This window comes from Tripterygium wilfordii, chromosome 20, assembly GCF_013401445.1.
Source record: "Tripterygium wilfordii isolate XIE 37 chromosome 20, ASM1340144v1, whole genome shotgun sequence".
Lineage (NCBI taxonomy): Eukaryota > Viridiplantae > Streptophyta > Magnoliopsida > Celastrales > Celastraceae > Tripterygium > Tripterygium wilfordii.
This window is the reverse complement of record NC_052251.1, coordinates 9,947,721-9,974,018: the sequence shown is the minus strand read 5'-3', so window position 1 is coordinate 9,974,018 and position 26,298 is coordinate 9,947,721. Positions and strand designations below refer to the sequence as shown.

At 36.7% G+C, this 26,298-nt stretch overlaps 2 protein-coding genes and 1 non-coding gene across 8 annotated transcripts; 2 read left to right on the top strand and 1 right to left on the bottom strand.

Annotated features, from left to right (window-relative positions):
- Positions 1 to 1,026: 1,026 nt before the first annotated feature.
- Positions 1,027 to 7,783, bottom strand: LOC119987433 (general transcription factor IIE subunit 1-like). Of its 4 annotated transcripts, XR_005465447.1 has the most exons (12): positions 7,599 to 7,783; positions 7,407 to 7,526; positions 6,693 to 6,813; positions 6,006 to 6,131; positions 5,664 to 5,773; positions 5,286 to 5,469; positions 4,009 to 4,212; positions 2,372 to 2,602; positions 2,049 to 2,253; positions 1,639 to 1,762; positions 1,499 to 1,550; positions 1,027 to 1,414 (listed from the first exon to the last, which is right to left on the bottom strand). XR_005465447.1 is itself a non-coding variant. In XM_038832350.1 (11 exons), exons 1-10 carry the CDS (start codon positions 7,646 to 7,648, stop codon positions 1,668 to 1,670), a joined length of 1,446 nt encoding a protein of 481 aa, XP_038688278.1. In that variant the 5' UTR covers positions 7,649 to 7,782; the 3' UTR covers positions 1,027 to 1,414; positions 1,639 to 1,667. The 4 variants fall into 4 exon arrangements, 2 of the variants coding, with proteins under 2 accessions (XP_038688278.1, XP_038688277.1); XR_005465446.1 differs by having other exon boundaries at positions 1,499 to 1,762; XM_038832350.1 differs by lacking the exon at positions 1,499 to 1,550 and having other exon boundaries at positions 7,599 to 7,782.
- Positions 7,784 to 8,849: 1,066 nt separating this feature from the next.
- LOC119986712 (transcription initiation factor TFIID subunit 2) lies at positions 8,850 to 26,191 on the top strand. 3 transcript variants are annotated; one of them, XM_038831382.1, is made up of 25 exons: positions 8,850 to 9,084; positions 9,467 to 9,800; positions 10,295 to 10,440; positions 10,543 to 10,609; positions 12,322 to 12,521; positions 12,596 to 12,749; positions 13,366 to 13,450; positions 13,562 to 13,653; positions 15,483 to 15,608; positions 15,700 to 15,753; positions 17,107 to 17,175; positions 17,338 to 17,435; positions 17,519 to 17,866; positions 17,943 to 18,030; positions 18,645 to 18,770; positions 18,856 to 18,912; positions 19,593 to 19,672; positions 19,774 to 19,816; positions 20,765 to 20,851; positions 21,833 to 21,922; positions 22,844 to 22,902; positions 22,997 to 23,087; positions 23,179 to 23,344; positions 23,466 to 23,649; positions 24,803 to 26,191. In XM_038831382.1, exons 1-25 carry the CDS (start codon positions 8,969 to 8,971, stop codon positions 25,980 to 25,982), a joined length of 4,140 nt encoding a protein of 1,379 aa, XP_038687310.1. In that variant the 5' UTR covers positions 8,850 to 8,968; the 3' UTR covers positions 25,983 to 26,191. The 3 variants fall into 3 exon arrangements, with proteins under 3 accessions (XP_038687310.1, XP_038687309.1, XP_038687311.1); XM_038831381.1 differs by having other exon boundaries at positions 9,467 to 9,803; XM_038831383.1 differs by lacking the exon at positions 9,467 to 9,800 and having other exon boundaries at positions 8,956 to 9,084.
- On the top strand, positions 11,057 to 11,129 carry TRNAF-GAA. The gene has a single exon. It is a non-coding gene; the product is annotated as a tRNA-Phe (tRNA).
- Positions 26,192 to 26,298: the final 107 nt, after the last annotated feature.

Here is a 26,298-nt window from a genome sequence, read left to right as displayed (position 1 = left end):
TTTTCCTAAGCCCAAGCACTGATTCTTGGAAGCCTGTCCAATGTTCACCCACACTTTTAGGAGTTGGGCCTGGCCTAACTTTTTAATTATTGAGATCTAATCTCCATCTCTCCACACGAATTCATGATTTTTTGGTGATGGTGGTCGGGGAAGAGTGAGTACTCAAATTACCAACTCAAAGTGTGAGTGAACAGGCTTACAAAAATGAACGTTGGGGCTAAGAAAAATCCCCACAACTTGTATCTAAAAATCTGTCTCCATTAATTATTTTATTTGACAAAGTCTTTGCCTACACCTCTTTATATCAACAAAATATTGGTATCAATAATTATTTATGTCCTCAAAGTCTCCTTTTGAATCATATCACAAGGCGATCACCGAAAATCATGCTTTTCTTGCAGTTGTTCGTGTCTCCTTAGAAATATATAGATGTAGTAGACGAGGTCAAGTTCTAATGAAGATTGTCAAAAATACTAGACCAGGTCAAGTTCTCTCTCGTGTCACCCTGGTCCCATCCCGAACAAAAAGGGGGGTGGGCTCCCATCCAATCCCTTCTTTTTAGGGTGAGATTCGGAAAATTACCCATTATCGGTAGTGGAAATTAGAATTGGCGGCTTCGCAATTTGTTTAAAATTATAGAATCTACGATTGAAATCCAATGATTTGGGAAGTATGCCACATTTTCTCTATCATTATATGTGAACAGTAGATTTTAAGGAATTACGATACCCCAAATACCTAGGAATGTACTTTAAATTCAAATGGTTTGGGCATATTGAGAAGGTCTTGTCGGGAAAAAGAAGACCATGAAAACAGTTTCATCTGAATCCACTTTCAAGCTACACAAAGAAGACATTAACCATCTGGTCCAACACATATTCAATACGTAGTTGATCCATCAGGACCGTCACAAGAACATCCATTACCCTTAAGACAACAAAAAGACAACCTCCCATTCTTCCACTTCTCTAAAAGGCAAAAAATAGACATTTCTGTCTTCAGCCTACACCACGGGAGAGAGTTCAATTGTCAGCCATAACCAGAAGATAAGCAATCATCATCATTATCAAAACCAAATCTTAAAAAATTAAAAAGGGTGTGAGGGCATTAATATCCAAAGGTTTACCTCAGCACCACAACTGTGAGTTTATGATGACAGGTAAAAAAGATTTTTTTTTTCACTAATAGTACAACCACAAAATGCACATGATACAATTCCAGGGGAAGCTTTTACCAACAGTGCCATGCTAACCCAAAAACAAACCACGAGAACTCAGAAACCTGAGTGGATCTTTGCCATTAATCAATTACCACTGCTGTTGGTGTCATAATCTTCTGTCTATCAGTGTAATCTATAACGCCTGCCTACGAGGCTTCCTGTGAATATTACTAACAAAATTCTGTTTTCCCTTTCCTGCCAAAGGAAAATATAACACGTTCTGTTACCACAATATACAAGCTTTCGTTAATGAAAACAGAAACAATAGAAATACATTACCGTCATTTCAGCACACGTCATTCCCCACATATTCACGATATCACAAGCATAGCTAATGGCAACAATTTATTTGGAGGTCAAAGAACTTCAAACAAAGCAAACTAGCCACAACACTTCATAACTCAGAGACAGAAACATACTAATGCACTTGGTATGAAATCGTTGCTCTTTATCCTTCGTCCCAGTCCACATCATCCTCATCCTCTCCAGCGGCATCTGCTTCAGCATTCAAGTCATTGACCTTGTAGTTTTCGCCTGTATTGCCTTTAATAACATAGAAGAAACAGAGTTTACAACCACCAATGTAATTTACTGAAGGAGGATCCAAAAATATGAAAAGGAATTTAAAATAAAAACATAAATTTTATAAAAAACAAAGCATTCTAATAAACTTTTCTTTGGAGTGAATCAGCAAATTCAAATGACCCAACAACTTCTTCGATTCTTACAAAATTGACTCCAGTCCTGATTTAAATTTTTCACAGAGCCAGCCAAGTTGGTTGGTTTGGCAATTATACTAAAGCACCCCCAACAGAGAATAATAGCTTACCAGAGATTGGAGCATCTTCCCAGTCAACATTGTCTTTGCCTTGATCCTCTTCACGTTTACTCTTCATGCCCACTTGACGATTAGAAGATGTACTAGAAGGGTCATAGGAAATGGATGTGTTTGACGACTCCTGTTCTTTCTTAGTATCTTCTAGTTTTTGGTGCTGCTTGAAATAAGCAGCATAATATGCTTTAAAATACTCATCCTGAAATACACCAAAACACAGAAACCATGTAAGTTTAAGTAGATATATAAAAGAGAAAGGAAAAAAGGTAAAGGAACAAGTTAAAACACGAGAGAATAATTAAGCAAATTGCACAAACCTGTAATGTCTTCTGATCATCATTTTCACTGGTTGACTTTTTCTCATCAGACAATCCGACAGCTGCTGGATATTCCATTTTTGATTCCTGCTTCAGCTCTCCAAGTTGCTCCTTTGAAAGGTTCATCCCTTGCTTGATCATCCACGGTGGCAAAACTTTCAGACCAGTATTTGCAATTTCCGATTTGACATCTTCTTCCAAGCCTTCTCCAGCAGAAAAGGCAACTTCAACCTGGAATGAACCAGCCACAGATTGCTCAAAAAGAAATCCTGTATAATAGCACATATTGGCAAGTCTTTGTAGAAAAATGAAAAATCTATTCACTAACGAGAGGATATATCTCTAGAGTAGACATATCTGGCAGAATGCTGATTTTCTTAACAATGCAACAATGAAAACAAAGAAACACACACAAAAAAAGAAAAAAAACAGTGCTGTGTTTTTGGAATTATAAATACATTCATTGACTGCAAAGGGGTGGAAGAAAAAATGGAAAAAATCTATGAAATCATGACTCTGACCATTATCAAGTTTAGATGCTTCGGCAAACTGTTAGATGCAGCAAAATCCAGCTGACATGTCATCACCCTAAATTAATCAGGATGAACAACATGAATCAATTTTCTCATATAAATTTTATTGAAGGAAGTATCCCCTTCAAGGTTTGTCAATACCTTTATTTTAGCACTTTATTCCAAATACTCATTTATCTCTCTTCTACCCTGGTTAGTCCTTCAGCATTTATCAGATTCAATTTCCTAAAACATTTATGCAGCATAAGTCCAACCATCTCAGGCAACCTCTCCTCAACTCAAAACCCAAGCAAAACCACGCTTGATATGGAATGTAGTCAAACAAATTCTGATTTGATGAACATATGCAGCAACCTGATAAATGGTGCTTTTGGTGGGCTACAAATTATAGGATTGAAATTTAGGGTTAAAATTATTAGGTAGAGAAGAGCCAAGGATGCATAAATTGGTCTGGATTGAATGGAAAGAGAATTGATAGATCAATGTCAAAATTGATGGAGAATTACTGATTGGAACACTTAGCCAGCCTTTATAAACAATTTATAAGGATTATATGGCAAGATATACGAATTGAAAATTCAGTGGAAACTAGGTTCCAGTATCATATATAAAGAGGGACAATTGGGATTTTAATGATTATTGAAACTGAAAGTCTGAAGCAGGTTAAACTGCTGCAAATACTCTGAACAAGGTTAACATAACAAGAAAGAAAGAAGAGGAAGGAGGAGAGAGGAGGGGAGAGGGATATGAAAACGCCCAAGGATGCACAAAAAAGACGAAGATAAACCAATGAATAAAACATTCGTCTAAATCATTTCATGATATCATATAAATACATAGCACAAAAATCAATGACAACTGGCAAACTCTGAAATCCTGAAAGAAAAGGAAGGGAAGTAATCAAGACACAATAATTTATCAAAACCAATAAATAAATAAATACACAGTGAGAAATCTCCATCAAAATAACACTGTGATTTGATCAAATGACTCACTCCTGAGTTGAAGCCCAATTCATGATTCACTGTGAATACAGGAGAAGGTTTTTTTCTTTACTTGATGACAAACTTCATATTGAAGAAAGCGTGAATAGAAAAGTATTACCTTCGTCTCTCCAAGGAATGGCATTGGTGTTCCACCAAACCCTAGCCCCTGTGAAGACTTGGAAGGATCATGGGAACTGGAATCACCATTTGCTGCATGGCCAGCAGCACTTGCCCGAGCTCTCCATGCTTGGAGACTTCCGAATTCAGGGGCAGTTAAATCTTTAATTCTGCTCAGTTGTTCCATTAATGGCTTAAGCTGGACCTGCAGCCATTCATTTTAATTTCATAAAAAGGATAGTACGGAAAATAAATTTAAAATAGAAGAAAAAAACCTTGATCAAAAGACAAGACAGAAAGAAAAGAAAGAAAAAACCACCCAAATTTAGGAGTGTACGTAGTTTAACTCTTGTTTTTTTTACACCTATTGCATCATATGACCAATTACGAATTTTTTTTTAAAAAAAAAAAACCAGAATAGACTGAATTCCATCGTGCAGGAAATGTAAAATGCAACCGAGCGAATAGCCTCAGTTCCAGCGAACAAAAAACCTAAGGTTGTTTCATCACTGTGTTGAAACCCACATATTTTACACACAAAACCTGAGCTCACCAAGCATCCTTCCATAAACAAGTTCTTGTGCTCCGTGAAAAAGTAGAAGACCACTGATCCCATTGTATGCGTCCCACACCTAACAACCAAAAGCTGACTCTACACCCCCTCTCATTCCACTGCAAGCTTCAAAACCATTTCCTTAAGAAAGCAAAAGTACATAATTTTCTCCCATCCAAAATTCCAAACGTCATACAAATTGCTTGATCCAGATTGACTTAAGCAGAAAAGAGAAAACACTACTACTAAGACCAAACCAAGCCCCGTGGAAAAATAGGTCTTCTAGTCATAGACAGTGGCAAGTCCCCCTCCTACCATACATTCAATTTATTTTCATTGCTAAACCAATCTAGATCCAACGGATAGACGCCATTGAATACATATTTTCTTCTATTTATTTTTCAGGGTCATATACCAACTCATCCAATAAGTGTGAGACCAATCTCACTACTTCACACTCCATCATACGCTTCAGGGAAAAGGAGATATAACTGGCCGTTGACAGATTAGTTTCTTAAAATTACAAATTATGATGGTTAAGGAGGAAAGTACAATTTCATTAGTTCTTTGGTTTTCTTTTTCCCTTAATGAGCATGTTTGTAACATAAAACAAGGAACTTTGCCACATATAGGTCCAATTTCATAACTCCTTTGTGTGACCATTGGGTAGTAAGTATTCAATGCCGTAAATATGTTTAGCTATTGGTCTACAATGAATAACAAACCTCCATATTTTGCAGCATGTCCCTTAATTTTTCACGACGCCGCCTCCTCATGTTGTCGTCAGCATCTCCTACTTCTTGAGCAGCCAACTTGTCACTCTCCGCAACAAGTTCACCATTGCAATTTTCACAGTGAAAGTACTCATCTTCCATCGAAACCAACTGCAGCGCATCCAAAGCATTATATCTGAAAATATGCCATCAACTATTTCTCAAACTCTTATATGAGGATTTGCTAATTGGCATTCTTGATGTAATGCCCTGAAATTAACATTGTTTAGATTTGGGAGGCATCCCCCTGGTGCCACCTTTCGATAAATTCATTTTACTACCAAGAAAACACATGTACATATGGGAAGAAAAAGTACTAATAGTGTATACCTTCTTCCACAGTTAGGACAAATATACTCCTGAACAGTGTTCTTGTCCTCCAATTCATCTTTAAGTTTTTTCTTCATTCGGTGCAGTCTATACCTAACAACATCATATAGCTGCAACAGATTTTCTGATTCAGGTGATTTTATAATAAGGGGAGCAAAAAAAACCAACTTTCAAGACATTAATGCAAACCAATCACAGGATCTCCAGCTATCAAGCTCAATCATAATGATATATACATATGTATGTATGTATACCTACATAGATAGATGGATAGATAGATGTCAATGCGCGTGTTGAGAGAGAGAGAGAGAGAGAGAGAGACAGAGAGAGAGTGAGAGCAACCTGTGCATAATCTAGGCAGCAGTAAGAGTGTGTGTGCAGCTTAACCTTTTCATCTCCTTCTTTTACAAAATGTCCATCAGAGGTGGCAGCTACTGCAGCACTATATTGCTTTGCCCCTCTAGCAGTCTGCAAGAAATCTTTGATCAGTTGCAACAAATCAAGTATTTTTGGATCAGTTGACAGTTGCTACAGCCTACAGATCAAAAATGAATTATGACAAGTACAGAATAAAATATTTCTCACTATCAGGAGCACATCCCGTGATGCATCTAGAACTAGAAATTAAGAAGCACATACATGCATCAGAGTAACCACTTGTTGAAGCTAAAAGCCAGACCACCATTCTAAATAGAATGATAAGGAGAATGACAAAACCAGGTATTACAAGGAGGAAAACAAACTTCTGACAATTGGTAAAATCAACTTACAGTGTGCTCCATACTTTACCATCTATGATCATTGCATTCTGTAAACAAATCTAGGCATCCATGACTTTAAACGTCCAAAAACAAATAGCATCACTCTTCTTATCTTAATTTGTATCTTTTTAATAGCATCATTCTTTATGCAATAAAGAAGATAAATGATGATAGCTTTGTTTGTGTGTGGAGAAGTCAAAGTGCACGGTCATGGTCGATATATGAGCTAAACAGCAACACAAAAAATGGATGAAAAATAAATAACCACCTCTTTCCTGTGGTCCCGAGTGACTAGTTTCTCTTCTTCAAAAAAACGAAGAGTCCTACGAAGTTGCTTTGAGTGTAATTTCAAATCCTTTGCCAAATCTTCTTCTCTAACCCATGCTCGTCTGGAAAGAAATCATAAGAAGTAACTGACAATGTCCTGTAACCAAAAAGGTTCCATTCTACATCTGAATTCATAAGTCATAAAGGGAACCTGTCCCCACTTTCCCACAAACCAATATGCACATTGAATTGCCACAATAAGGCTTATCCACCAAAATATGTTACGCAAAATGACCATTGACAGTTAGGCTTGAGTTAAAGAACCAGGTTTATAGCTTGATTAAGTGATTAAAAGGGACATGTTTGGTGTCTAACTTGCTAGTTTAGGCTCTGTAGAACGTTTCATAGGACAATGATTCCAAAAGAGCAAGTTTTGTTCCATTAAATCCTGTAATTGTTTGGAAATAGATAAAGATGTAAACCTCCTCAGTTGAAACTTATAAATCATGCATCTAAAGACACACAATCTCCCATGGATTGACAATTATTTTTGAAATCTTTCGTTTCCATTCATTCTGATACAAAATCAAATCCAGTACTAAACAGTTCTGCACAATCTCACAACTCAAATCGGCTTACGTTGAAGTACTGTCGCTAATCCTGAAAGCAGAAGTTAATATTATCCACAAAACAAGTAAAAAAATATAAAAAGAACCTTGTGAGAGCGTCGAGCACGACCACGGCTATCCCTCTGTTGTCGCTCCGGCCAGTTTTCGGCTGATTGTCGCCTTTAGTTATGTCATCGTAAAACGCCCTAGCCGTAAGCTTCACCAGCCTGTGCAACCACAGAAACTATCAATACGGTGCTGTTTCGAAGAAATCGAGAAAGTAATAACAATGGGGTTACCGATTAAACGGCTCGATACTCATGTTTCTTGGAGTGTTATTATTCATCATGAGAGAGATATCTAAGGGTTCTTGTTATCGGGTTTTTAATCGGAGGAGATGCCAACTTTCATCGGAGTTCGATCTCCAAGCGAAACTGCATATTGTGTTGATAGGTCGTGGAGATCTCTCAATATCTTATCAAAATTTCATTTTCGACCCCGAAAGGTAATTTAATTTCGAGCCCTATAATTTCATATTTTCTAATGTGAGACATTTTATAATGTACAATATAATATCATTGTGCTATAATAAATTCAATGTGCTTGCACACACCCGCCATTAATTGAAGTAATAAAAAATGATGTGTATCACCTTGATGGAAAAAAAAAATCCACGTGCTTGTTGATTTTCTCAGCATATGACCAAAATAGTTGAATAACTAATCTATCTATAGCACTTAAAGGCGGTCAATGAGACCTTCGACTGTTGCCAATTTGAGAGTTGAAACACGAGAACTTCTGTTATGAATGAGAAGTGAGAACCTCTGAATTAGAGGGATAGGATAGCAAAAAGCGAAAAACAAACGTTTATAATTCATATTTACGTCAAGTGGTATTATCTAATAATAAAATTTTCATTAGAAATAAAAAAAAATTCATTTGATTGTTGCTGGTCCCAAGCCCGGATAAAGGGGAGGGTTGTGGTAGGTTGACAACCAGTGTAAAACTGTATCAAACTTATGAACATGAGTCCAAATATGATTGATATAATAATTATATTTTTTTTTGTGGTAGTCCGACATTTGTTCTTCGACTTTTATGATTTCCCTGCTAAGGTTTGTGTTTTCTTAGATTGTTAACATGGCGTTAGATGTAAAATTAACTTTGAACTCTACAAACACATATATGGTGATACTAATTTGATTATTATAATATATATTGGCTAAATTAATTTTAATATATATATTGAAAAAATTAATCTTTATATATAATATTAATTAAAATTGGAAATAAAAAGTGTAGAGAAAAACATTTTTTCTTTTAAAATAAAAAGTGCAAGTTACCCCCTTACAAAATAGCTGGGAAATTGACTCGTTTTAGAGAATGTGAGGGTCTATTTGCAGATTTAGAAAATTCATAGAATCGTTCTTAAGAAAACTTAAATCTAGGGGTACATCTACAAATTTTACCCACCGAATTACGAACGGCCCAGATTGACTTACGTCAGATTATATAATTGCCAAAGGCCCCCAACGTGAACGGTCAAAAAAAGAAAACAGAAAACAGAGCTAGGGCACGGTCGTCCTACGAGAGGGGCAGTGGATTCATTAAGGGCCTCTATAAATAAAGCTCTGGAGATAGGTCGAGAAAGTGAACGAGCGAGCGAGCCATGGCGAAGCCTCGTAAGCCAAAGAACGAGGATTCTAAGCCTGAAAATTCTGGAGCCGTAGTCCGTCACCAGAAGCTTTGCCTCTCAGTTGACATGGATCACAGCAGAATCTACGGGTCCGTCTCTCTTTCTTTCTTTTCATGCTTGTACGATGTATAAATTTGAATTTGTCTTCTGTAGTTTCAACTTGTGCTGGTATGAATTTTTCCTGATTCAGAATCAACTGCTCCCTCCCTGATTGCGCATATATGGGTTATGTGTATTATATATTGCATTTGGCCTGTTTAAAAGTATATGTTTGCGACTGTCATTGTGTTCTTGCAGTTTTTGTTTGCTATAAACACGAAATGGATTGTTTTAAGCTTGAATTAAATATGAAGTTGCCATTGAACTTGTTCGGTCGTTTCATTTGACTGGCAATGATGGAATCTTCTTGCATTATTGGTCCCTATTCAGTGCGTAATTTGAGTGAACACTATTTTTTTTTGTCTTATCTAGTTATACCGAGTTGGAAATTGCTGTTCCGGACATTGGTATTGTTGGTTTACACGCAGAGAATTTGGGGATCGAGACTATTTTGGTTGATGGAGAGCCAACCGAGTTCGAGTACTATCCGCATCACCAGCATGGTGAGAGTGAGAAGGGATGGGACTTGGTTTCATCGCCTATTGCTGCAGCTGATGCTGCAAGTGTCGCATATACATCGGCTCTGGAAAGAGAACTGGCTCCGAATCTGCTTATCAATTGCTGCAAGGCTTTCAAGAGTGTACCTGAACTGCAGGACCAAATGCATATGGAGAATGGCTTTCAATCTTCCACTGAGGCAAAGCAGGTCGTAGTGGCTGCCTATGTTCATGCTTGGAATTCCTGCGCAATTCCTTGATTCTGGCTTTGTGGCAGCCTTGGGAATATTCATGTTTCGTTTCGTTGTCAGTTTGTGTTCATTTGGTTTTCTTGTTTCTATTTGTGCCTTTATTACTGATTAAATGGGAAGTTTTTGTCATAACCAATGACTAATATGTTGCAAAAAAGAATACACAGCTTTCTAAGGTAAATCTTTTGTGCATTTTATACTTTGCATGAAACCTGCTGTATTTGAATTTGGAACACCCAAATTCCACCCATGCAAAACGTTTCCTGTCTATCCTTTTTTTTCCTGGTTGTTCTATACATCTGTCAATGATTCTCTTCTCCTCGACTTTTATATGTTCAACTGTTTAACATTCATGTAGAATTATTTTTACCGTCCTTTTTTTTTCTTTGAGGTAAGCTGCCATGATGAGGTTTATTGTCATGGTTTCTCATGTAGGTTGATGTTGGGTGCAGAATGTGAAATTAGTTCGTATTAATTACTGGGTAGAGAGGACAGAGACTGGGATCCATTTTGATGATAATGTGATACATACCAATAACCAGATAAGGCGTGCACGGTGCTGGTTCCCTTGTATGGATGATAGCTCTCAACGTTGTTGGTATGAACTGTTTGATGTCCTTTGTTTCTGAGTTTGGTTTTGGCAACTTTGGCTATATTCATTCCATACTCTGAATTCTTTATGTTCACTAATTCTGTTCAGTTATGATCTGGAGTTTACGGTATCCCAAAATCTTGTGGCAGTCAGCACTGGAAGCCTACTATACCAGGTGAAATAAATTGGATGACAATAGACTGCAGTTGGCTGCACTAAGAATGCTTCTGGTGATGTTTTTGATGAAATTCCTGAAATTTGACGGTTTGAGTAATTTCACTTTACTCTGAGACATGGCCCAAATGCATGACCGTCATTACTGTCTTACCTGAATTGGTGAATCCTGACCTTATATTTATTAATTTTTTTTATTGTGACCATAAAGGCAGTTGCAGCAACTAAAATTGAACCTTAATTGAAGTTGAAGGAGTAAGTTCATTGCACCTGTTGTCACAACCTGGAAAAATTCATTCTTCCCTCTCTAAAATCTCTACCCCTTGCAGCTTAAGCTTTAATCTAGAAAGAAAATCGGTATTTCCTTTGACCTTGTTATTCCTTCAATCTCAAGGGGACCACTGCTATTAACAAATGACCGTAAGATTCCCTGCTGGTGCATAAATTTGCGGGGATAGCTCAGTTGGGAGAGCATCAGACTGAAGATCTGAAGGTCGCGTGTTCAATCCACGCTCACCGCACGCATCTTTCAAATCAAGGCTTAGATGAGTTGGGATATAAATTGGGAGGTTGTTCAGAACATTGCTAAGTATAGTCGTTTTTGTTGAAAGATATAGTTAAATTTTCAGAGGACGAAACATCTTAATATCTATTATTTATTCAAGATGATCAAAGGTTGCAATCTACACTAGAAATCTCGCTCGTGGCAAGCAAAAAAACTATATAAGCAAACCCTAGATGGAGAGATTATGGATCACTGTTGATAGTGCACCTCACTTGAGATTTAGTTCAACTTCCAGCACCCAAAAAGATGTTCTGATTTTGTAAAATCTTATGTGCTGGAGATGACAAAAGTGAAAATTAATTTGAAATGAGTTCAGTGTCTGCTGCGTCTCCCTCTATCCCATTCTGTGAAAAAGAATAAAAAAGATAAGCAGTTATAATTGAGGGTTATCTTAGGAGAAACAGTTCTGTTCCAGTTTCTCGTTCTATTGCCAGTTCTAGCCGCCTCTTCGGAGGTTCATTTACATTGCATCCTCAATGGCTTCCAGGAAGCAGTTAGTATTGAGTTTGCTCTATGTGCTATGGCTGATACTTTTCTGTAGTTATACAAATGGAAATGTGATTGACTGATTGAGGAGATATAAATTACGTGCATTATGGTATGCAAAATGTAAATCATTATATGACAACATAAGTTAAACAATGTGGTCAGGGTCGTATTAGTGATTGCTTAGTTTTTTTTAATGTCTGTTTTTGTTTGTTTTAGAATATTTTTTTTAAATGTTACTAATTGCACTTGCAACCTCTTGGCTGTACCCTTGCAACTCTACCATTGGGCCACATGTTCGCATGTATTTTTAGTAATTATTTGTGGTAAAAAAAAAATTCATAGCCATGTAGATATGAATCCTCAATTATGACCTAAGAATCTGACATGGAAACTCACTTGCACTTGGCTCTTGTAATTTTGTTGAGCAATGAGTTAAACATAAATTGGTTGTGGCATAGTCATCGAATTGCGAGTCTACATCTAGTAATGTGCAAGGTAACATATCATGGAATGTCCTGTATTGGTGTTGTCTTAGAATCATGTAACTAATAAGTTCTTTATCACCACAATACATGAGCAGCTTATCTAAATTGGGTGAGTGTGTTACGTTTTTCTCCACTTGAGCTTAATGAGTCTCCTGTTCTGTACTTAAACTGCAGGTTTTGAGCAAAGATGATCCTCCTCGCAAAACTTACGTCTACAGAGTTGAAACTCCTGTTGCTGCTCGGTGGATATCTTTAGCAGTTGCTCCTTTTGAAATCCTTCCTGACAGCCATATTGGTCTTATTTCACATATGTGTTTGCCAGCTAATTTGTCAAAGCTGCACAACAGTGTCCAATTTTTCCATAATGCATTCAGGTTTGTTATCATTTTACAATTCTCTTTGTGATATTTTTAGATTGCTTCGTATTTGTGAATTTATTTTTCAACAGGCATTATGAAGAATATCTTGCAGCCAAATTCCCATTTGGTTCATACAAGCAAGTATTTCTGGCTCCTGAGATGGCAGTTTCATCGTCAAATTTGGGGGCCTCCTTGTGCATATTTAGTTCTCAAGTTTTGTACGATGATAAAGTTATTGATCTGGTTAGTATATATCAAATTCATTCGTGGATTGGTTTAGTAAAATTGGCTGGGTGAAAATATACATACAGATATATGAGATAGTGAAAAGTGATCAATAGGTCAATGGTGGGTAATAGTTAGCATGGAAAGCAATTTTGACTGAATTGTTGAACAAGATTTACCATGGGAATGTGGTTATGTAGAAATGAGCTCTAAAGGTGCCTTTGTTCCCATTTCTTTGGTGGCCAGCCTTTATCCAAATCTTTTTCCTTCCAGTGTGTTCTGAGCTCTACAGAGATTATATTGCTGTTGCTAGCAGAGTTGTTAATATGTGTTGAAAACAGAAGAGCATCACACTGTTGAGTCTGTATTTTTTTTGGAGTGCTAAAACAGTATATTAGGTTAGTTTTATTGTCGATATGGAATGAGTCATACCAAATTCTGAATATTATGATTTATATGTGTTTCAGAATGGTATAAGTAAATCAATGCTAGAGAGAGATAGAACTTTATTCATCCTTTTTTTTTTCTTGGGGGGGGGGGGTGTGGCAAAAATATTTTGTATCCTTATCCTCGCCTTTCTGGGGTCCTGTGTAGTGTGCTACAATGACTAATGGAAACATGTTCTAATTTTCAGGCCATAGACACTAGCGTTAAACTTGCATTTGCCCTTGCAAGACAATGGTTTGGAGTATATATAACCGCTGAGACACCGAATGATGGTAAGGTCGTACAGTGTATTAATTTGCTTAATCAGGTTTCTATTATTGTGCTAATTTTGAAGGAAAATGAACTTATTGGTATTAATGTGGATTCCTAATGCTTAATGTCAGAGTGGTTGCTGGATGGTCTCGCTGATTTTTTGACAGATTCCTTTATCAAAACATTTTTAGGCAATAATGAGGCAAGATATCGGAGATACAAGGTTTGTCTATACCGATTTCTGTTATTTGTGGATTAATTGATTGCATAACTAGGAATGGTGACTATCTTTTGGAGCCTATAAATGTCATTATGAAACTTTTTCTTTGTTTGGTGGCCTTTTTGCAGTTTATGTTTCAAAAGTTTTGCTTTTTTTGTTGTTACTGCATCTGTTGTTCATTTTTATGGTCATGTATGCTGTGGTTTGTGTATCTATGCCCAAAAGCTGCTAATTGCTTTACTTTTTCACATGTTGAGAAGGATTACTTTTCATTTCCCTCTCCTTCCTTTAAGCCTTTTTTGTGTGTGTTTGGGGGGGGGGGGGGTGGTTTGGTTTTGGGAAGAGGGGGGGGGGGGGTACTTGAAGCCATGACCTTGAGCCTTGAGGTCATTGTGATGGGTTCAACTGCTAGACTAAGTGGTGATATCCACTTTAAGCTGTTGCCATGACTTACAACAGAAGGCAAGTTAGGCAGGTTTGAGGTTAATTTTACCCAATTGTTGAAGAGGCCTCTAGCAGCCAACGCTACTTAACCTTAGTTTCCCATCTCCAGATCAGACTTGGAAGCTCTATGCTTTAGTTGCTCCTTTTAATTCTATTAATGTGTTGGTCTTTTACTTGATCAAGTATTTGATGTCTGCATTCCTCTGCATACATGTGCACCCGGTCAAAAATGTTTTACCTGTGAAGGGGCAATGTTTGTTTGTTTGTCAGTAGTCAATACGTTGTTATTTTTAGAAATTTTTTGATAAACTTTTATGTTGAGGGATTTCTCATTGTCTGTTATACTTACGTGAGCGAACTACGTAAATAAATATTAATATAATTAATTGCTTTTTTTTTCCTTAATGGATCTCTTTTGCTTTTTATTAGTTTTTTTCCCAGTTGTATTATTGTTTTCCGAACCACGTAAAATTTTAAAAATTGTTTACTTATTTCTCGATGGATCTCTTTTGCTTGTATTAGTATCTTTCCCAATCGTATTACTGTTTTGAGTGTTTTCCGAACTACGTAAAATTTTAAAATTAATCTTTTGTAATTTGTTAGGGATAATTGAATCTATGCTAAAAACTGACTTAGATGCTTTATGTACAATAAACCAAGTTATCTTGTCAATGTTGGCATATTTCTCGAAAGCTTAGGGCTATAATGGGGAAACCATGTAATGTTGCAGTCATCCTAACATTCCCTTGTGTGCAAGTCCAATACACGATACGGTCCTTGTACTTTCGGCCCACCTAGTACTGGAAGTCATAGTTGAGGACATGAACCAAAGGCAACACATCTGAAATGATGTACTGCATATTTTTGAGAACATGGGAGGAGGTTGGTTGGGTTTGGAACTTGACAGCTTAGCTGTGATAATATATTGGATATTTCCAAAGCCATAGTTATTAGGTCAAAGGCCTTTAATTCCGGTCAATTTTTTTTTGAATGGAAATTTTTTTATTCAAGCACCAAGGGGGTGCTGCCCAAAAAGATTAAGGGGGAGAGATTCATATGATCAAAAACATTCCCAGAGTAAGACAAATACCTGTCAAAAGTTTATCTTAAAATATCCATCAGTTGCGCAAATAGTACGATAAATCTTGAGTTAATGTTCTGGGTTCTTTTGTTTCATCTCTTAAATGTTTTTATGAGTTCCATGCAATTTGGGGGCTGTGTTTTTTATTTTATTTTATATTTTATATTATGTCCATTCATTTTTATTTAGTTGCAGCTATTGCAATTCTTAATCGAATAACCGTGTGTTACAGAATGTAAATGTCATTTAGAAGTATTTATTCTAACATCAAGATGCAAATCCACCAATTTTGTTTATGGAATTGCAGGCAAATTGTGCTGTTTGCAGAGCAGATGATAGTGGTGCGACGGCTTTGAGCTCCTCTGCTTCTTGTAGAGATTTGTATGGAACTCATTGCATTGGTATATATGGAAAGATACGATCATGGAAATCTGTAAGTCATTGTTAATATTTAATTTTGTTTCATTTATTTTTTCTTATTTCTTTTCCTTCTCCCTTGGACTGATTGGCTATCTTTGGAAAAGGTGTCAGTCCTTCAGATGTTGGAAAAACAAATGGGGCCAGAGTCCTTCCGAAAAGTAAGCCTCCGAGATCTTTGTTCTTCTGCTCATCAGTTGCTAGTTATGTAGCTTTGGCGTGAAAATGAAAAATGTGTCTTGATGTTGGCTGTCTGTTCTTATTTTTGCTTTATTTTGTTGCATTTGTCTCTTTATGCATCTGCATAGATTGGCTTGGTTGGCTAACTTTTGTTTCTGAGAGTGAATGCTAGGTTGGCTAATTTATGCATCTGCATAGATGCACATATTTTGATAAAAGGGATTGTTTTGCCTACTCTTCTACCTCCTTCATTATCTTCATCTTGGTGCTGGGGGTTTTTAAATAAAGTTCTTGAAAAGCTGTCCTGTTAGTTTGGTTATTTTAATTTAGTTTTTTTCTTTTGTACATGGTTCTTTGTGCTAAAAGTGCATGAGTTTCTTGTGGATGTGCACATAAAGTATATGTCAGAATTGTGCAACAAAAACTGGTCTAAAAGTCTCCCTGTAATAGTGTGCTTCTTTTCCTTAAAATACATAAAATTACTTTTTGGATGCGAAGAAAACTATGCAATACGGTCATTAAAAACATGTTTTTATTTTCCTGGAAACTAGCACCACAACAAGAAGCCTCAGTCCACTTATTTGAGCAGCTAGCATAAATGCGCAACAAAACCTGATATCGATGTAAGATTCACGTTTATAAGCTTTGACAGAGATCTACACTGGCCTTCAAGCAGCAACAAACAATTATGTTTTGAAAATTTTTCTTGAATCTGTCCAATATCAAGCAGGTTGCTTACTGGATTTATCTGTAAGATTCTTGTTCATAAATTTTGATAAAGATTTACACTGGCTGTCAAGTTGCATCGATTCTTCATTTTTTCTTTAAACAATTATGTTCTGACAATTTTTCTTGAGCGCTCCAATATTAAACAGGTTACTCACTGTTCGATATCTTATTTTTGATCCTTTTACTTATTAATTGTAGTTATCTAATCTTGTAACCTCTTGATTTGATCATGGATTGGGAATTATCTCAGAAGTATTAGGAACTTGCTTGTTTTTAGGAGTAGAAGAATAGTGCTTAAAATAGGAGAACTACATCTAATTAGATCAAGGTTGCAGTGGAGGAAGAAATTCAATGGTTTGTCTGTCATCTATTGGACAAAATTACAAAAATAGAAGGGATGTAGATCATGGTTGCATGAGCTTTGGTTTTGGTGATAATAAATCGAACATGTCCTCACGAAATGTCTTCTTTTCAGTTATACTTGAAGAAATTATTTGGTTTTATTATCGCAGAGATTGCTTACTTTGGTGTTTAAGCCTTTAGGCCTGGTTGGGTTCAAGGTCTCATTGAGTGATTTTCGTTTGTTGATTTGTTTTAATATGTAGATCCTGCAGACTGTAGTTTCTCGAGCTCAAGATGACAGCTGTCCTGTGAGGTCTCTTAGTACAAAGGAGGTGATTTCATTCTTCTGAATTATGATGATTACAAATCTTCAATTCTTTTGGCCTTTTCAGCTTCAGAGTATAATTTAATATGGTGTAAATGGTGTTTTGGATGCTATTTTATTAATATATCAAGTCATTCATATATTTGTGCAATCATATGCTATGTTGCAGTTTCGGCATTTTGCTAACAAGGTTGGAAACCTGGAGCGTCCTTTTCTTAAAGAATTTTTTCCTCGCTGGGTGGGATCATGTGGGTGTCCAGTGCTAAGGTATACCATATGTGAACTGAAAATTTCAGTCTTCTGCATGATGGGGATTTTTTTAGCTGATTTCTCAACTTTGGTTACTTAAGGATGGGATTTTCATATAACAAACGCAAAAATATGGTTGAATTGGCGGTTTTGCGGGAATGCACAGCTGCTGCTGATTCAAGTGCATCCACTCTTAATGCTACTAATGATTCTGAGATCGGAGATGGCGATAATGGATGGCCTGGCATGATGAGTATCAGGGTTTATGAACTTGATGGCATGTACGACCATCCTGTGCTTCCATTGACTGGAGATACATGGCAGCTGTTCGAAATACAATGCCATTCCAAACTAGCTGCTAGACGTGCTCAGAAGCCAAAAAAGGGTTCAAAACCTGATGGCTCAGATGATAATGTTGATATTGTTCCTACTGTCGATATGCGAACCAGGTATATCCTACCTCAATAGGAATTTTTGACATGGATGATCAACAATTTCTGAAGTTGGGAATTTTTTTTGTTGCAGTATGGATTCCCCATTGTCATGGATTAGGGCAGATCCTGAAATGGAGTACCTTGCTGAAATTCATTTTAATCAACCTATACAGATGTGGGTAAGAGTTTGTGCATATATATATATTTAAAATATGCTATCAGTAATGCACAGTAGCATTCTTTAGGTGATTTATAAAGTCCTTTTGGCTTTATAGTTTTGGTAATTTTTTGCTATATCTAATAGATTAGCCATACTTGACCCTTCAAGGCAGGTTTTTTTTTTTCTTTGCTTTTTATCCCAATGAATCACATGGGGTTATATTAATTTTTTGAGGGAGGGGGAAATCGAACCTTGAATCTTGTGAAGTGGTTAGGAGTTGGTCAAACGACAGCATAGTTGCTCACTTGCTCCTGTCCTGCTTCTTCCTTCAGGCAGGTTGTTTAGATCAATTAGTATTTAGCATGCTGTCTTTGTCACTATTATTTTATATGTAATCAACACTTGGGAGTGTACGATGATTGCTTAGTTCTTTTTTTTTTTTTTTGAAAAGAGATGATTGCTTCCTTCTACTTTTAGATTTCCTTCTTGAAAGGCCCTTATTATTAATAAAATGTTACATCAACTTACATTCTCTAAAATCTCTATGTCAATCATGAAAGTGATGTTATCAACTAATAAATTTTGGTTAGTTAATTGATTTTTTGACTCTGTGAAGTTGGTATGTCTAATCAGATTAATCAATTGGAGAAGGACCAAGATGTTGTTGCCCAAACACAAGCTATCGCAGCATTGGAGGCTCAACCTCAGATTTCATTTTCTATTGTTAATGCTCTAAATAATTTCCTATGTGATTCCAAGGTTAGGATAACTTTCAAATTTTTTTTTGATATTGATTAATCTGTCTTGAATGTTGTGATTATCTGCATTCTTCTATGGTGTCAAGGCCTTCTGGAGAGTTCGAATTGAGGCAGTGTTTGCGCTGGCTAGCACTGCATCTGAGGTATTATATCTATGTTCCCTTATTCATTCCAAAATATTTCCTGTGGAAGTGGTTGTTTTCAGTACTGTTCACCAATACAACTGCATTTAGTGGTGGTTATGAACCCCATAATCAATACACTTTTTAGTCCATTACAAGTTATTAATTACTCACTTACAATTGTTTTACAACGATAGATCTTCTCAATTTAGCCATAAAATCATAAATTTGATTGGTCTTTGTAATTTATTAACCCTGTTTAGTCCACGAATTTCCCTTGCACAAAGTTATTTTATTTGTTCTCGCTGTTTTTGAAACAAAATAGTCTATTTACACAACTGAGAAGACAAAATATTGAAGAGCCTTACCATGATGTTAAAGATGTATCAAAATGATTTCTCCCGCCTTTTGTGATCATTAATCCTGTAATTGATGCCTTAGTAAACCCTTCGTTGTTGTGTACAATTAAAAGTTCATGATCTTTTTTATTTCTACATATAATGATGCATGGAATATGGTGTCATTTCATGGATGGTGGGTGATGAGGTTCATCTTTGATTTATCTATCCTTTATTATATGTGAAAGGCTTTGCAGTTTCTTAATTCTTTGCGTATTTTGAAGGACAATTAATTTTTTTTGTTGTTTTCTTTTCTTCTTTTTAATTTTCTTCTTGATATGGGACCATAGAAATTTGTGGCAGGAAACTGATTGGGCTGGTTTACATCATCTGGTGAAGTTTTACAAAAGTAAAAGGTTTGACACAGACATTGGACTCCCCAAGTGAGATTCTTCCCAGTTCCCATTCATAGAGTTTAAATTCTGTATAACTTCCTGTCATATTTCAATACCAGAAGGTTTTACCTGATTGTGGTCTTTTACAGGTCAAACGACTTTCATGATTTTCCTGAGTATTTCGTTCTTGAGGTAATGCAGTGAGGTAGGATATGTATCAAGTTTATAATTGATGCATGTTTTCTTCCCTGTATTTTTACTCACTCTTTTGGAAATATTTGGTCACGTGGCTTCATCTTTTTGGGATGTTAATAGAAAATCTCAAACTCGTGAAATATTTGGTCACGTGGAATTGCTCATTTGCGGCTCAATTTAAAATACAGAATTCCATATCTTTTGCTCTTTGGGGAGCACAGTACGATGAAAGCTCAATGTAATTATAAACAATGAGTGATTATTTTTTGCAATAGTTGTTCTGGTCAAAGATTATTGTGGTTGTGTTAGGGCTATACTTTGGAAAAAAACCAAACTGATATGGGTCCAATGCTTTCAAACCATATATATATATAGAATTTATCAGTTATGAGTTATGACCAAACTATGTGGTTGATTTCACTTGAATCGTGATTGTTCTTACTTACTCTCTTAGCTTATTGCGATGCCAAATAGTATATGTTATATTTCTTACTTGATTCATGAATTCAAGGATCTGAAATTTTCGGGTTTGATGAAGAATGACTCTGGTCCCTATTTATACTTCATCTGCACTAAATCTATGTGAGGTTGCATTCTTTGTAGTTTCTCATGTTTTTGCTTAAGGCTAGAAGAGCACTGTATTTGATCCGCTTTTGAAGAAGAATATGCATGGAGGATAGAGAAACTCGATATCTTTATCGGGAGAATCATTCATAACAGGAGGAAATAATGTTAGATGCAGTTTTTCACTTTTTCCCATTTTGTTTTTCAAGAATAATGTAGAATTATTACTGTTACTCAGTCATCAAGAAAAGCCTGCTGAATCCTTGACAATTTTAAATTGGGACTGATGTTACCCCATTTCTGGATGTCAAGCTAAAACCCTTTGGCTTCATTTCTTTTGTAGAACTTCCAATGCTTATATACATTGTTTTACTCTTTCAGGCCATTCCACATGCTGTAGCCATGGTCAGAACTGCAGAAAAGAAAAGCCCAAGAGAAGCCGTCGAGTTCGTTTTACAACTTCTGAAGGTTAGTTTATTTTGTCAACTATAAACCTATGGTACACCAATGACATTGTTCAAATGAGGCTAACATCAACTATTTTACAAGTTGAGGAATGTATAAAAGATAAAGATTCATCCAGCCTAACAGCTTTAGCTTTTAGGAAAATTGGTGTTTTTCAAGATACCATAGCTTTAGCCAAATGGTAGGTCTTGGTTTGAATCGCACCTTCCACTTGGTTAAAGTTAAGATGTGCCACTTGTTGGGCCTTCAGAAAGTCAACAGTCCAGCCCACGAGTGCGGGAGTGTCGAGAATTTTGTGTGGTGTTTTGCAACTGTGATTCTCATTCACATTTAGGCAATATAGGCCACATGTGAGAAATATACTACTCTTTATAGATGATTGACAGTGCAACTGAGTCTACAATGGTATGAAAGAAATATGTGCCTTAATTTCATCTGTTCAATTCTCGTTGAGTGATTTCAGTAGTAAATGTTGAAAAATCCTTGTATTAACTAATGATACTCGATCCTTTAGACAGTTTCTACTTTGAGGAGTAGCTAGATTTGAAGCAAAGGGATTTTATTTGGTTATGAAGCAAACGGGTTTTGTCAGTTTTGAAATTGTTAATGGTTCGTAAGTTCAATATGTAATGTCATGTTACTAGTGTATCATATATATCAATCGTTTGGGGCGCATGAAGACTTTTATTTATTTTAAAGTTTAGCCAAAATGTTGATGAGACAATTTAATTGGGTAAAATTCGTTTTCCCCCCTTCCCGAAAGCCACTTATTTTCTGGTTCTTTTTTTGCACGTTGATGTTCTATTGGTTTTACCATTTCCTTTCCCTGGAAGGAGAAAAATAGAAAATGTTTCTGGTTAAGCGATCTATGTTTTATTTCAATTTTTATGAATGGGTATGACGAAGTTTTTCTCTTCAGTTCATTATATTCTGTGTGCTCATGATTACATCCATTACCCTCTTTGTTCTGTTGTTTCTTGACAGTATAATGATAACAATGGGAATCCTTACTCTGATGTGTTCTGGCTTGCTGCTCTAGTCCAGTCGGTTGGTGAACTTGAATTTGGGCAACAGGTTTGTTAAGATTATTTTCCTTTTCAACCAATGAATGCTCGAAGTTGTTATATACGTCACTTTCTGGATTCTTCCCCTCTAAATGACCGCTGCATCTCTGTTGCCTGTTGTTTGCCCAGGAAACTGGGTTTATCTTTTGAGCCCAATTTAAATGACGGTAAAACTCGGTGCCTAATTTTCTGGCTCCTTTGCTTTGTGATATTTCTGTTGCAGCTCCTAATTTGTGACTGTCAACTTGTCGGTTACTCTCACGTGTGCATGCACTCACCGAAGTTTTTCTCTTACTTCTTGCCTAATTTACTCTCACTTAGCAAAGTTTTTTATGTGTGACAGGTTATGTCAGTGCAACTCAAGTCCATAGATATCAAAATATCATATGTTATTTAGATAGAATCTATTGTAATTTCTTAGAAACATTTTTTGACTGTTTTTCTTTAATCTTTATGAAATCTGGAATCCATCGACAAATCTCTAAATCTAATCTTCGGTGCCTTTACAATCTGTCCCTGATGAAGATCCCATTCATCCTTATAAATTCCTAACCTTATATTAAATTCCTAGAATTGCTGGCAAGAATAATGGGTTATAAATTGAGTGTGCTTTCAATGACTTGATTGTCAGATTTTATAACTATTAAGTTTGAACTTGATTGTTTTCTCTGTTTTAACTAGATGTTGCATTATGCCATTTTTGACTTCTTTTCTCGTTTTTCTGGATTCGCCTATAGCTTTATCAAAGACACAACTGTTTCCATAATTGATGTTGAGTTGACAAGAATGTGATCTGTATGTTTCCATTGTTGTGTATATGTTTCTGAAAGCAACATGTTTTGGAGACTTGCTTTTTTCTAGTTCCTTTCTTTTGTGTTAAGTGTTGTGAATGCTTACATGTTATTGTTGCTTGTTATATCCCATGATGCAGAGTATCATCTTTCTATCATCTCTTTTGAAGCGCATCGATCGGCTTTTGCAATTTGACAGGTGCAGTTTACTTCTAGCATTTGGATACAAGGGGTTGGAATAATTATTTGGTAACTGATTGATTGTCCAAAACTTGTTGTATTGAAAGCACCAGACTCATGCCTAGCTACAATGGCATCTTGACAATCAGTTGCATACGGACCTTGATACAAATTGCATTTAAACTTTCTGAGTTCATACATCTTGTAAGTTCTTTCTTAGCTTTGAATAAAAATGGACTGCTACGTGGTGCTTGTGCACATTGGTTCATATCTCCATGTTTGTTACTTGCTGCAGGATCATGTCTTCGAACTTATTAAACCATTTCAAGAGTCTCAACCAGTGTGGCAAGTTCGTATAGAAGCAAGCAAAGCGCTGCTTGACATCGAATTCCACTGCAAAGGCATTGATGCAGCTTTGTCTCTGTTTATGAAATACGTGGAGGAAGAGCCATCATTTAGAGGTTCTGCTCACTTTTGTTTTTGGAAAAAAAAAGAGAACTATCCGCATCTTAATAGGACCTTGTATCCATTTTTGATTTCTGTGTGTAAGCCCTTTGCTTCTGTTATGTACCTCAATTGCAGGACAGGTAAAACTCGGTGTACATGCTTTGCAATTGTGTGATGCAAGAGTACAGTCTGATTTTAAGGATGATATCAAAAGTACTACTCTTGTGGCTTTGCTTCGTCTGCTGGAAAGCCGTTTAGCATTCAGCAACGTATTTCTTCGTCACCACTTGTTCTGCATTTTACAAGTCATCGCAGGAAGGTTGGCACCTTCGTCATCCTCGTTTTTTTTTTTTTTTTTCTTTTCTTTTCTCTGTTTCAAGTGCATACTTGATAGATTTTTTGGGTTGCAAGAATGTCAATTCCTATTGAAGTGACTTGATGGTTTTGCATCTTGTGTGGTGGTTATTAGTCAGTCTGCTTCTTGCACTGTCACTCTTTCTGTTTGATGTGTTGGGGCTTTTTGCAATTGATTAAGCAGGTGCAAGCTAAATATGTGTATTATCCTATACCCGAATTTAATGTGTGCAAGCATAGGTGTGGCTCTGTTGCAATATTCTTATTTTCTTTAAAAAAATGCTTGAGCTCCATTCTGGAGTTTCATGAAAGCAGATAGATAGTCCTAGTAAATTGATTTCTGTTATTCCATCAAGTATTTTAGTCAAGTGGGTTGGATTTGCGATGTTAAGGGGTCCATCAATTTCTTACCCACCACCCCCAAATTCAAACTGAACCCTCTTCTTCTTGGACACTAATTTTTTATTGACATCCAATTTCTTGATCTGGAGCTGAGCATCAATCTGATGAAGAAACATCCATCATTAAAGTTTAGCTGATTGCCCTAAAGTTTGGAAAGTCTACAATTCTTCTCTAAGATTAAGGAATATTGCTAAACTTAAGAAAAGTGGAAAATAGAAGCGGAGTATTGAGTTTGCTCTCTCAGATTCTTTGTGTTGTTGGATAAGTAAATCCTCCTTCATTGTAATATGCTTTGGCATGGACATGTTTGATTTTTCCATGCTTTGTGCGGTCACCAAAATCTACCTTCCCTGATCAAGAACTACTGAGCTCCTAACGATATTTCATTACTTTTCTTAAAACGTTCCATTTGCATCATTTGTTTTTGTACCAGTTATTCTCTTATTAAGTTGTAAATGCTATGGTGCATCCTGGCAATTTCCATCCTCTTTTGTGGGAGCATTGGATCATGAGTCTACTTTCCAAGTTTTTTTTTTCCTGAAGAGGAAATCTGCTTTGTAGTTATATCTAAATAAATTAGTTTACTAAAAACTTTTAAATAATGTCTCAGGTATTTGCTTTTTTGCATTGTTTGTGAGCTTCCCCTCCCAATAAGAATAGGGTTTTGCGGGTTCTCAATCTCTGAGTTTTCACTTTTTATAAGCTTTCATTTGCAGGACTCCTACACTCTTCGGAGTCCCTAGAGAGAAAACTTTGCACATGGATGCTGCTGAATTTTGCGGTGAACCAAAGAACGTCTTTTCATCCATTCTTGGGGATGCAAAGCCCTTATTACCCTCTGCAGATATTATAAACCCCTTGCACGAAGGTTTGGGAATCCCAGAGACTTCAAGTCTTCCACTTGAGGGTTTGTCAGTTCCAGACACTTTGAATGTGGTTCATGAAGATTTGGCTGTCCTTGAAGCTTCAAAGGAAGTAGATACTGTTTCCCATAATGCTGATGCTGAACGTAAAATGGATGTGGCAATCACAGATGTCCCAAAGGAAGCGGATAGTGTTTCCAATAGTCATGAAAGGAGAATGCCTGTAGTTAAGATCAGGGTCAAAAGATCTTCTGCTGCAAGCAGTAATGCAGAGGAGGTCAATAATCAAGCTGTTGAAAGATCCCACGGTGGGCACCATGAAATTGAACATGGGGCCAGCAGTTCTGTTTCAGTGGATGCACCACAAAGGAATTCTTCTGAGGCAATGAACATAAGCAATCAGAATCCCGAGGAGGTCAATTCATGTCCTGACCACGGGTCCAGAATGACTGCTAGCATCGGCAGTGCAAAAGTTCCAAGTGGAGGTGAGACTTCAGGGAAGGACCTTCAGTGCACTGCAGACTCGAGCAAAGTTTTTGCGCACAGATCGTCCCCTGGCATCATGCAAGATAACAGCATAGACAATGGGGCACAAAAATATGCGAGCCTACAGAGGCTGTCTGTGCCTGGACATGAGTTTGATGGTGGTTCATCTGGTATGATTTCTCCTCCTCATAGCAAAGAAAAGGAGAAAAAGAAAGGGACAGAGAAGAAACGGAAGCGGGAAGGCCACAAACATCGAGATGGTCCTGAATATCTGGAGCGAAAGCGTCTGAAGAAAGAGAGAAAGCAAAAGGAAAAGGAGATGGCAAAGCTTCTGAGTGATGATATGAAGGCATCTCAGTCGCAGTTGGAGAACAAAAAAGAGGAAGCAAGCATTCAGGCTGGAACTGTGCGATTGAAACCAAATGAAGCTAGTGGATCAGCCGTAGCGACGACAAAGGTTGAAAAAAGGGCTGAGCCATCTGAGGGTAGTTCTGCTCCGCCCAAATTCCGAATCAAAATAAAGAATTTGACGCTGAACAAACAATAGTTTACAATTTCTTTTAAATTTTCCAGCAAATCGAATTTCTTCAGCTGAGGAGGAAGAATTAAATTTGATGAGGCACGGTTGTGTGTCGCTAAAACTATTTCTTTGTTGAATGTGCCTTCCAATTCTTGATCAAGCTTTATTGTCTATAACTTTTGTTGATTAAGAATCCTATTTTTTGAAATTCTCGTAATTGGAGTTGGATTCATGGAGCTGGATGTTTGGAATTAGCTAGGCAACTAAGAACACTAGTCGAGTTTTCTTTATGCATGAATAAGACAAGGTAAATTACGCGTTGCAAAAAACGGCTTTGTTTTTA